At 38.9% G+C, this 12,920-nt stretch overlaps 1 protein-coding gene across 3 annotated transcripts in view; it reads right to left on the reverse strand.

Moving 5' to 3' along the window:
• The window catches only part of CASK (calcium/calmodulin dependent serine protein kinase), a 346,878-nt gene that overhangs the window by 94,163 nt on the left and 239,795 nt on the right, over window positions 1-12,920 (reverse strand). For all 3 annotated transcript variants that reach the window (XM_035003264.1, XM_035003263.1, XM_035003270.1), the window contains exon 10: window positions 4,622-4,721. In XM_035003264.1, the coding sequence (XP_034859155.1) occupies window positions 4,622-4,721 (100 nt within the window). The remainder of the gene's footprint in view (window positions 1-4,621; window positions 4,722-12,920) is intronic.

Below are 12,920 nucleotides of genomic sequence, written 5' to 3' on the forward strand. Positions count from 1 at the left end.
AGAGGCTCAATAGCCGGTAAGGAACTGAAGCCTATCAACAACCATGACAGGGAGTTTGGAAGAGGATTCCTCCCCCCATCGCCCACAGTTGGGCCTTCAGATGAGACTGCAGCCCTGGACGACTGCTTGACTGTAGTCTCATGAGAGATCTCAAGCCAGAGGCACACAGCTAAGCCATGCCCAGATTCCTGACCCACAGAAAGTGTGAGAGGATAAATCCTGCTTTGAAGGGATTCAATACACAGCAATAGATAATTAACATACTGTGAGATTTTTATATTAAATCAGCTGCAACTAGAGCTACAAGTAACAAATGCAAGAGAATGTGACAATGTATTCAATTATTAGCATCCAGTTTTCTAATTTATCATTGTCTCTTATATACTTCCCCCCAGTAAACACAATGTAGAGGTAAAGATTTATTCTATTGTCTTAATTGAAATTATTGAAATAATTGTAGATTCATATGCAGTTGTAAGAAATAATACAGAGATCCCTTGTATGCTTTGCTCGGTTTCCTCATTAGTAACATTTTACAGAACTATAGTATAATATCATACTCAGAATAATGACATTGATACAATCCACCCATCTTATTCAGATTGCCTTAGCTTTACTTGTACTCATTTGTGTGTCTAATTTTTTTTACATACTTTTTACTTTAATCTCGTCACATAATCAAATCATGTCCTTTTGTAATTAAAATTTAGCCATTATATGATTCTTTACAAATGATCTTTCTGATGGTAAAAGTTGCTGAGACACATAAATTCAGGAGTTCATTCCACAGCTCCATATTAATTAACTAAAAATTCAGTTAGTTATAGAGAGTAATAAAAACCACTTATAGATTATGTAATCAAAGGAAAATTCACTTACCCTGAAAGTTTTCTTGAAAGCGAACTATAAAATAAAATGTTACCCTTTCTCCCAAATTAATGTATTTGTGCTTGAAATGCAGATGTGAGATAATATTAAGTGCAGTTAAAATTTTAACACTGCCTATCTTCCTCTTATGAAAGTGAGAAGTTAGTATTATTTGTATGACAGTGCCTCAGGAAATCAATACAGCCACATTTTTATTTTATGGTCAGGCAGTGTTAAAATTCATAATCAAACATCTAAACACAAACAGCCAAGGAGAAAGTCAAGCTGCTTATGAACCATGCAAAGCCAAACACTTTTGCATAAAAGATAAAGCTTAGAGGAAAACAAAGGGATACCTACTTTCTGCTGCTAGAAGTCCTAGGAGGAAGGCAGCATATGGACAAACAACAAACAGTATGATTTTAGAGCAAGCAGGTTATCAAGCTACAGTTGGGCCCAGTAGATGAGCCACAAGAAGCACAGTCCCCCAGCTGAGCCCAAAGTGAATCCTTGTGTTCCACGAGCACATTCCCTGGGACTGTTAAGGATTTCAGTCATTAAAACACTGGGTTGGGATTCTGACTTCTTTGATTTGAAATATGAGAAAGGAATATTTCTACTTTGGATTGTTAAGTAACAAAGGAACACTGTTGTTCATCATATGATTAAACTCAACAAATTCTAGTGAATATGTAATGGATTAATTTCGATAAATAGAAAAAATAATCTTTTACATAAAAATTGTTTTACAATGTAAACAGCATACCTAAACATGTTAGACTCTTTAGATGACAGATCGGGAAAGGTATTATTTTTAAATTCATTTTTAAATTGTGATCTTAAATAGAATTTTGGGGGACCAAAATAGGATTTTAATTTTGTCAAGCAAAGTCATTAAAGAAAATGACCTACTTACCATTATTTCATAGAAAGACTAGAACAGGGATTATCTAAAGATGAAAAACAGACTGTCCTTCTTAAGAAACAGCAGTTGGTGACCTTACATTGTTTTCTCTCTAACCCCTCCTTCCCTGCCCCCTCATCCCCACCCAACAAACACAAGCTTGCTGACCATTTTTCTCTTTTTGCCCAGGGCTTGCTAGAACTTTCAGGTAATGCTGGAAGGTGCTTTGTTTTGTATTGTAAAACAAACCCATGCAGATTTAAACAGAAAGATAGCAGAAAGGTTAATGTCGGAACTTAAAATAAATGATGAGGAATTTAAGGATTAGAATTACATTGACAAGAATTGAGGCTTGAAATGAAAACATTAAAAAAATGAAATGAAAATGAAAATACTTTATGAAAGTGTAAAGCTCTTATGTGAGTCCAGACAAAATATATAATAGGCTTTCTGCAACCAAGCATACAACCATTACTGTTGGTTGCAGAAAAGGAAGTTTGCTGGTAGAGACCAATTTCATAAATGATGCTGATAAAATAGTACAGTGCCTCCCTTTAATGGCTTAGTATTAAAAATTAATCTTAGGAACATATGAATAATTCTTGGTAGCTGTGAGAAAGTTACGAAAGTATTAGAATTTCTTCAAAATGTTCTTTGTCTTTGACTTCTGAATACATAAAAAATTTCCTTTTCATTTAGGGGAGGTGATCAGACACATACACTACATAATGATTCTTTTGTCTTTTATTCGTAGCATCCTGCTATTTAAAAATAGAGACAGCCGTTTGCATGTCAAATGAAGATACAGACTGCTTACAAGATCATTAAGATCCAGAAATTTCGGCAAAAGAAGGTGTGACTGCAGGAAAGGGAAGCAAGAGGGAATGTGAAACTGTGAACAACTAATTCGAGAGCTTGCAGGCTACCCGCAAGACAATGTGGGAAATTTCTTTTTTGTTTAAAAAGCAAATGCTGCAATCAGAAACTATTTCAACCATATCATTTACAGATTGTACTGAAAAACAAAAAAACTAGGTGATAAAAATGTATTTAACAGAAAATAAGCATGTTTATAACTATAGACAATTCCTTTCCCTAAAAGAAAAATCCAATTCTTTAACAGAAAGGGACACTTAAGAGCTCACTTAACTCTTCCTAGGCAGAAGTACATATTAAGGGGTTAACACTAAAGATTAGGTCTGTGAAGCTATTGCAAGGACCACACGGCTCTCCAGTCCCGATTCTAAAGATGAAAATGGTATTAGATGTTGACCTACAATCGCTCAATCTATTCCAAATTTGTGACTGTATCAGGTAGTCACAGTATGACATAAAACCATTTCTGGATCCACTCCCCCCAGATGGGTCTACTGTAAACCGAGTGTGAGGAGAGGAGAGGTATGAGCTAACACCAACTCAAAGGCTACAGGTGGAGGGAACAAAATGGACTGGGAGAGAAAAAGACAGACATGAAACAACAGGGAGCATGGAGGACACACCTAGAAACACAACTACAGCCTTGCCTTTCATGTGGTAAGGGCTCTGGATAATCACAAAGTCAGTGCAAGAGGAAACCAGCAAGACCTTCTCTTCATAGAGTCTCTTTTCTAAGATTCCCATTTCTGATTGTTTTTGGAAATCACCTTTACTCAAAAGAGGAAGATTCACATCCCAATTGGTAAAGGTCAAAATGAGGAACTACACAGCTACTGGAATGGGAAACTTGATCCTGTTCTTTTCCACAAGGTGTAATAAGCACATACCAATTGGTAAGAAACTGTGTATGTGAAGGTTTGTGCACATACGTGTATAAACAGAGAGAAGGAAGAAGCATAAACGCTGACAAATGCTCACAGTTCCAACAGGAGAGAAGCATTAGCACATCCATTCTTCCTGGATAGCTAATAGTGAAAGACACACAACTCATGCTTTAGGAAGGGCCCTTGGCCTTGAGTCCCAATGGTAATACATGAATACTGAATGGGCAGCCCCAAATGTATAAAAATCAAACCAACAGCCCAAAGTCAACCACATGGCAAATACTGAGTGACTCTAATGTCAGAAGGAAGAAAAGCTGAGGGCAGAGGACATATGATTCAGACGTAAATACGTACGTACATCAGTGAAATTTAAAGAGTATAACAGACATATGCATGCATTTACATAAACATATAAATGGATACTGTGGATTTTTAACAAATGATCCTTGAGAATACCTCACTAATAAAATGGAAATCTGAGTGTTTTATAAAATAATTTTGTGAACATTGGTGGCTTTTCTTCCCCCCAGGAGTACCTATATACATTTCAGCCAAATAGGTAACTCTTCTTCTGTGTTCTTCTCCCCTGAATGCTTGTATATATGTGTTACAGACTTTATAAAAAGAGAAGAACTTCTAAATTGTATCGAGAGATAAGTCACAAGACAGTTTACATTGAAAGATAAAATTAAAAGCAGGGTTGTCCCAAAGTCTGATCTGCTATGGTTGACATGGGGAATTTTTTTTGTTGGGGTATAAGGTACTCAGATCTAAAGATCTAAAGATCCAAAAAGACTGACCACAACGTTGGATTGGATGAAGTGCAATGTCGGGTCTGGAGTGGGGAAAGGGAAAGAAGAATTTCTGAAGTAAAAAGAAAAAAGTAAAATGTTGGTTTTGGAACAGCAGGGGAAAGCAACTTCAGTAGTAAAATTAAAAGGAACTAGACACACGTGGATGGGATTTGGTTGCTGACAAACTTCCTTAGAATTCCTTGGGGGATCTGACTAGATTCATAGGAAAGGAATGGAAGAGAAAGGATGAGACACCAAATGATTCACGCTGGTGAATGAATAAACAGTCCAATTACCTGAGGAGGTAGGGTCTTCAGAAAAATCTGGCAACTCTTCAGGAGGATCCCCGTAGAATGAGTTGAATTTGTGACTTGACACAGCTGCTAGTACCGCACCCTAAAACAGAAAGATGAAAAAAATGAAAACAAATACATAAATACAAAAAAGTTCAACAAACTTAAGGAGTATTCAGAAAGTCAAACCTATAGGAGATGACAGCTAGAAGAGGGGTAGCTTTTAAATGATTTTGGATTCCTTCAAATTAATCACATATGCATATACGAGGAGAACACTGTTGGGGACTGGGAAAGTACGTGAAACCATTTTCATCTCGAACTCAACATGTACCACAAAATGGAATATTCTGCAGTCAATATGAAATGATGCTGACGGATGTTTAATAAAACAGAAAGATGCTTGGGCGCCTGGATGGCTCAGTCGGTTAAGTGACTGCCTTAGGCTCAGGTCACGATCCCAGGGTCCTGGGATCGAGTCCCGCATCGGGCTCCCTGCTAAGCGGGGAGCCTGCTTCTCCCTCTGCCTCTGCCTCTCTCTCTCTGACTCTCATGAATAAATAAAACATTTAAAAAAAAAAACCCCATAAAGATGCTTGTGAATTACATAAAAAAGGTTTAAAACAATCTATAGTATCTCATTTTTGAAAAAAAAAAAAAAAAAAGATTAATACAGATATAAATGACTGAACATATATCAAAATGCTAATAGCATTCTCTCTGGGAAGTAGGAATGAGTCATTTTTCGTTTTTAAAATCTTTTCCCCCCTCTCTTTTTGTTAACAATGACTATCTGCTACTCTAGCACAGTAATTCTCAATCAGGCTGCACAGCAGAACCAACTACAGGTGGACTCTTTAAACAGCACACATAGCTTCCCCCGATTCCTAGTTGAGAATTACTGTCATATTGAGTGCATGACACCCCTTCGGACTGCTAGACGGAAAAATGTGAGGAACTGTGTCAGTAACAAGAACAGCAATAAAAGTTATTTTGTGAAAGTGTTCAATTCTGCGAGTCAGTTAGGCGTGGGTCAGAATATCTGGGTATGTTCCTTGGCTCTGCCATTTTCCAGCTGCCTGATACTACTTGAGTTGATCATTTAACCTCTTGAGGTCTTTCTCAGCTATAATGTGAAAACATTAAAACTGACATACCTTACAGGATCATCAAAAGTCATAATGTATATGAAAATGCTTTGTGAACTGTAAGCCATTTTGTAAGTGTAAACCATCACTAGGCTTACTAATATATAGCTAGGGGCACCTGGGTGGCTCAGTTGTTGAGCGTCTGCCTTCGGCTCAGGTCATGATCCCAGGGTCCTGGGATCGAGTCCCACATCGGGCTCCCTGCTCGGCGGGAAGCCTGCTTCTCCCTCTCCCACTCCCCCTGCTTGTGTTCCTGCTCTTGCTATCTCTCTCTCTGTCAAATAATAAAATCTTAAAAAAAAAAAAAAATATATATATATATAGCTAGAACATGAGCACAGCCTTTGCTGGTCTAAGTAGAATTGCTCATTTAGGTAGTTTAAGTATCGAATCACTTATGTAGTCTAAGTCTAAATTTTAAATATTGAACTCACAGATTTTTCTGAAAAGAAAGAAAAAAAATTTTTTTTAAGACAGGGAGGGGGCAGAGAAAATCTTAAGCAGGCTCCATGCCCAGCATGGAGCCTAACATGGGGCTCAATCTCACAACCCTGAAATCATGACCTGAGCCTAAATCAAGAGTCGGAGACTTAACTGAGCCACCCAGGTGGTATCCCCCACCTTTTTTTTTTAGAAAGAGAGAGGGAGATGGGGGGGGGGGAGAAAGATAAATTTTTTATGTGTGTAGGCATTTATTAAATATATGAAAACATTAATAGAAACATGTTTCCACAGAGTTCATTTTTTGGGGGGGCATGTTAGGGTTTCTTTCCACAAATATACATTGAAATGAACTGAATTGAATGCAGAAAGGGAAAGGCAAAAAAACAGAGACATGATCTTGGTGATACCATTCCAGGTATCAACTTTTTAGTTTTTTTTAAAGATTTTATTTTTAAGTCATCTCTACACCCAACATGGGACTTGAACTCACAACCCTGAGATCGAGAGTCACATGTTCTTCTACTGAGCCAGCCAGGTGCCCCAACTTTTTAGATTTCTGAAAGTCTAGGGTTAATGCATGAGAGGTCCTTACATGGAATCTTATAGTCAGCTACCATGATGAAAAAAACAGCACTAAATATTGAGTTCTTCTTTCTATAGTAGAAGCTTATTTCATTTCACATACATACATGTTCCCTAAAAGCTGGGTGGGAATGGAATTTTTATATATCAAAACTTTCCCACACACTGAAACTAAATTTTAGAGCTGCTTTATTTTTCTTTCCAAATGAAGTTCAACTGAGTTTCTTAATATGTTGAGTTTATGTTTCAGGGCATGTTCTAGCTACTATTGCGATCAAGATCTAGAAATACGATCAAGATCTAGAAATACGTATGCCAGGAAAGCACTATTTAAAAGAGCCTTAAGAGAGGTAAATTCTTTTAAAACAATAGTAGCAAGTTCCTAATTTATCTGTCTTATGGTTAGCAGTTTTCTTTATTTAGTTCTCTAAACTCAGTGACTGCATGTGGTTCGAATATTCAATGCAAAGCTATTATGTAAAACAGCAAGATGGTTCCAAAACAGTTTATCAATTTATAGAATTATAACCTTAGGGGATGATTCATTCTAAGAGTCTCCTTTTGCATGTGAGTAAACTGAGGTCTGGAGAGGTTAAGCTGCCAACCTAAGAGATAAAATCAAGCATAGACGGAATTGAGGTCCTCTGACTACTCTCCCAGTTCAAGGGTTTTTACTATACCAGGGGTCAAAAATCTTTTCTGTAAAGGGCCAGATAAATATTTGAGGCCTGCAGGGAATATGGTCTCTGTTGCAACTATTCACCTCTGCCATTGTGGCATGAAAGCAGCCACAGACAATATGTGCATTGCTATGTTCCAATAAAACTTTATATATAAAAATAGGCTACGGGCCAGATTTGGTGCCCAGGCCATAGTGTGCCAACTCTTGTACTACACTATTGCTATGAAAGGGACTGTGGGTACAACACCATCGGTTTAGATTTTATACAGGTAGTTCTTCACACTTCCCAGTTTATTAAATCCTTGACAAAGAAGTTTTCTACCTACTTTAATTTAGAAGGTATACTTTAGTATGTTCTGAAATACAACAATCGTGAGTTAGGAAGACTATTCACAATCTGCTAACAGATAACAGACATTAAAGATACAATTTTGTACTAAGCAAATTAGGCAGATTCTAAATTCAAACAAAAAGAGAACTGGGGTCCCTGGGTGGTGCAGTTGGTTAAGTATCTGACTCTTGGTTTCGGCTCAGGTCGTGATCTCACAGTTGTGGGATTGGGCCCCACGTTGGGCTCCGTGCTTAGCACAGTGTCTGCTTAAGACTCTCCTTCTCCCTCTGCCGCTCCGCACCGCTCTCTCTCTCTCTCAAATAATTAAGTAAATCTTTTAAAAAAAGAGAGAGAACTATAAGTAATAATTCTCAACTCAATCCTAACTACTGTTAATATGTCAAACATCAAAAGGGAATGCTCCCAGTTAGATGACTCTGGGTCTCATTTAAGGAAGTGGAAAACAAGAAAATGGTTAGCTCAGACTTCTGCTAAGTTAAACTACTGAATGCACTTAAGGAGGTAACACAGTTATCAAGAAAGGAACAGGAGAGGGGTGCCTGGGTGGCTCAGTGGCTTAAGCGTCTGCTTTTGGCTTGGGTCATGATCCCAGGGTCCTGGGATTGAGCCCCGTGTTGGGCTCCCTGCTCAGTGGGGAGCCTGCTTCTCCCTCTCCCTCTGCTGCTCCCCCTGCTTGTGCTCTCTCTGTCAAATAAATAAAAAGATTTTATTTATTAGAGAGAGAGAAAGAGCACAAGCTGGGGGAGCGGCAGGCGAGGGAGATACAGGCAGAGGGAGATGCAGGCTGAGGGAGAAGCAGACTCCCCAGTGAGCAGGGAGTCTGATGTGGGGCTCGACCCCAGGACCCTGGGATCATGACCTGAGCTGAAGGCAGATGCTTAACCAACTGAGCCACCCAGGCGCCCCTCAAATAAATAAAAGCTTAAAAAAAAAAAAAGAGAGAGAAAGGAACAGGAGAGTGAATACAGATGAATTGCTGACTTGAAGACAACAGCCAAAAGCCAATACTCCCTTTTTGGTGCCCCGAGCTCAGAAACAAGCACTATGAAGTCTGATAGGCACAAAAGCAGGGAGGTACACTTTAAAAAGCCCAAATACCAAACAAAAGTTTTGAGATGACATGTAGAATAATTGCCTTTGCACCCAAGTGGCAAAATAACAGAGTCATACTGTAATATACCAAGGGGGCAAAACCCATCACAGGGTTATACAAATACTCGTGTCACATAAGGATTTGAGAAAGGATCATCTGACTAGGGTTCAGAACACTGAACTCAAAGCCCTAAAAAGGGTGAAGAAGAACTTGGAGAGGCTGAGACTGAACAGAGATGACCAGAAGGCTGGAAAACCATTTCAAGGTAGAAATGTTAAAGGATGTGGGTTGATTACATGTAAGAACTGGGTCCTCGATGATGGTGGTGGTGTTGGGTGAGACGAATGATGACGTCTGAGCTCCTGGTACCTCCCCTACAGTCACAGGCAACGCTGTCATTCAGTCTAGTCAGCACAGCCTAGGTGCACAGGGTACTCAAATGGAACTCAAATGCAGGTCTAAAACCGGGAATTTTATAACATTAAGTCAGGATATCTGATTAAAGGAGGCTGTGCTATCTTCTCTGCAGAAGCTGAACGATGAGACTTCTAAGTGTAGTCAGTATGACTATCTTTAAGAGCAACTGCACAGAAGAGGTATCTCAGGAATCCTTTTGGGTCTGTGTAAAAGTATTTTATAGAGACGGTCTTTTAATGTACACGGTAACTTTCAAAAGCTAGACTGCCTAACTTAGGAAGTAATACATTCTATATTTCAGAATCAGAAATTAATAGAATTGCTTTGTAAAATCAAGAGATCAAAATCACTTCAATTATTACTTATGTAACTGTTCATACCAGGTAACAGTTTTCAGTTCTCAGAATCATTGGTGCCTTTTGGATAGCAGACTTGCTGCTCTGAGTAGCTGGAACCCACAACTTGCTGTGCTAACTTCCTGCGTCTGGACCCCTCCTCACTACAGGAGAGGACTGTATGTAAATGCTGGTTTTCATTAGCATGCAAAGGACCTCGAGAAATCCGGAAGTTAGCTCTTGTTGAATTAACAAAAAAGGGAAGACTGCCAAAAGGCAGCTATTAAAGCTTCCTGGTTGACCTCTCAAAAGGTGATGCTTAGGTGCAAGCATTACTCTTGGAGTTGCCAAGATTCCAGATGGGTGCTGTACAACAGAACTTTCTGGGATGATGGAAATGTTCTATACCTGTACAGTTCAATACAGTAGCCATCAGCCACATGTGGTACTGAACACTTGATACGTGGCTACTGCAACTGAGAAATCAAATGTAAAATTTTCTTTGATATTAATTAATTGAAAATAAAATCACCACATAGGGCTAGTGGCTATTGCATGTATAGTACATGTCTGTAAAGTATTGGACAATGGCATTCCGAAACAAACTTTTTCTAGTTCTGCAAAGTTCAGGAATTTGAGGAACCGACTGATAATTCAGAGAAGCATACAGGCTATACTTCTGCAATTTGCAAAATCAATAAAGGAAAATTATAGAAAGTTATCAGAAATCTCCCTCACTTTCTCTATGTACAGTGTAAGGAATAAATGGTTTTATCCTCTTAAGTTGAATCACATGGATTCAACTCACCATCTCCTGAACTGAATGCAATAAATTTACCCAAATACAGAATATTGCTTCTACTTTTTTTTTTTTGAGAGAGCAAGCATGGGAGGGGGGGGGGGGCGGATTTGGGGGAGGAAGGGGCAGAGGGAGAGAGAGAATCTTAAGCAGGTTCCATGCCCAGTATGGAGCCTGATCTCACAACCCTGAGATCACAACCTGAGCCGAAATCAAGAGTTGGATGCTTAACCGACCGAGACACAGTTGGTTGTTGTTGTTTTTTTTTTTTACAAAATTTCTTCGACATGCTTCACTGTAGGGAAATTTGCTTTCTAGAGGTAGAGATAATTCATGAAGCAAAGGAGATGATTTCTAGAACAGATTCTTTCTTGAGCCTCTTCCCTAGAAAAGCTCAGACGCTGACACACATTCCCCTAGCACCCACCTTCCCAGACCTGACTCCTTGCTCAGTAACTCCCAAGTAGACGGCACCCAGGGTTACAGTACAGGTGTGTCTCCTTAAGAGACAACCCCCGCAGGGCGCCTGGGTGGCTCAGTTAGTTAAGCGACTGCCTTCGGCTCGGGTCATGATCCCGGAGTCCCAGGATCGAGTCCCGCATCGGGCTCCCTGCTCGGCAGGGAGTCTGCTTCTCCCTCTGACCCTATCCCCTCTCATGCTGCTTCTCTGTCTCTCTCTCTCAAATAAATAAATAAATAAAATCTTAAAAAAAAAAAAAAAAAAAGAGACAACCCCCGCAGAGCACAGATTTTCTAGACAGCCTACATCATAGTCTCACTCATCCTAATATTCAATTTGAGAAAATACGATTCTCATATCTAGTCTTGTACTGAGGCCTATGGAGTTTATTAAAGGAAGTATTGTTTGTAGAGGTTTATTTTTTTTTGAAGATTTATTTATTTATTTGACAGAGAGAGACACAGCGAGGGAGGAAACACAAGCAGAGGAAGTGGGAGAAGGAGAAGCAGGCTTCCTGTTGAGCAGGGAGCCCGATGCGGGGCTCGATCCCAGGATCCACAGATCATGACCTGAGCCGAAGGCAGATGCTTAACGACTGAGCCACCCAGGCGCCCCAGTAGAGGATTTTTTTTTAAAGAAAAGTATTAAAATTCTAGAGCTTAGTGTAAAACAGAAAGAGGGAGAAAACCCAACATCTGAAATGTCTGGTAACCAAAATGAGAAACACAAATTTTCTACTATCACTCAAAGATGTGAAACAAAATAACAAAAGAGAGGAAAATAAAAAGAAGTGTGTGATAATTCAAATCACATGCAGGATTCCATTAACTTTTTTTTAAATCTACATGTGAAAGATGGTCTGAAAATGAGGTTCAACGCTAACTGTTCAAATAATTTTCTCATTAGGGATTTATCATCTCCTGTAGCCTGTCGAGAGGTTAAATGCCAAAATGAATGTACAAATATGGAAAGAAACACTTTCTGATTGTTGAGTATCGATATTACTGTAATGAATAATGAGCCATAATCTTGAAATTTCATCAAAGTAAAATGAGTATTGTTTTATATTCTGGCATAAAAAAGTTCCACAAAACTTTCAGAATGAGAAAAAGGTTCAACCTCGAAAGTAAAACTCACCACCAAAAATACATAAAAATTTATTCCAACAGGCATAAGCCTTTTGGAGGGCAAGTTATTTCTAGAGATCAAAAGTCTTCAGTACATGTATATACTTTGATGCCAACAATTCCACTAGCACAGAACTTACCCTAAGAATATAATCACAGATATACAAAGGTTTATTAATGATAACAGACAATCCAATAGTATTTATGGCTGTGGAAAACTGGAAGTGACCTCTGTGTCCAATAACTGGTTAATTAAGTTATGCTATATATAATATGATGGAATTTTTTAGAACCATTACAGTTTGTGCTTAAGAGTAAGGATTCTCAATAAGGTGGACATAGCACAATCAACCATGAGGCTTTTTCAATAAACCACATGCCCCTCCAACCTCTAGCATAACCAGGGCTGAGGGAGGGATGGTCCCTTGGGTGAGCTGGGTGGTGCAGTGAGCCACTGTTACTATGGGAATGTGTCATATCTCTTAAGTGTACTGAAGAGGCAACCAGTATGTAAGAAGAGTATTTTGTTATATGGTCTAAAAAAAAGTGGGCTATGTGAAATTTACATAAAATTAACCATTTTAAAGTGTACAATTCAACGACATTCAGTACATTCACAATGTTGTGCAGTCACCATTTCTGTTTAGTTCCAAAACATCATCACCTCCCCCCACCCCCAAATCCCCATACCCACTAAGCAGTCACTGCCCAGCACCTGGCAATCACCAGTATACTTTCAGTCTCTATGGATTTACAGATATCAATAACTATTCTAGATATTGCAAATAAATGGAATCATCCAATATGTGGACTTTTATGTCTCTTTTTGCACATGGTATATCCAACTGTCCCAGCACCATTTG

Source organism: Mirounga leonina, unplaced genomic scaffold, assembly GCF_011800145.1.
Source record: "Mirounga leonina isolate KUSES-001 unplaced genomic scaffold, KU_Mleo_1.0 Mir_101609, whole genome shotgun sequence".
Taxonomy (NCBI): domain Eukaryota; kingdom Metazoa; phylum Chordata; class Mammalia; order Carnivora; family Phocidae; genus Mirounga; species Mirounga leonina.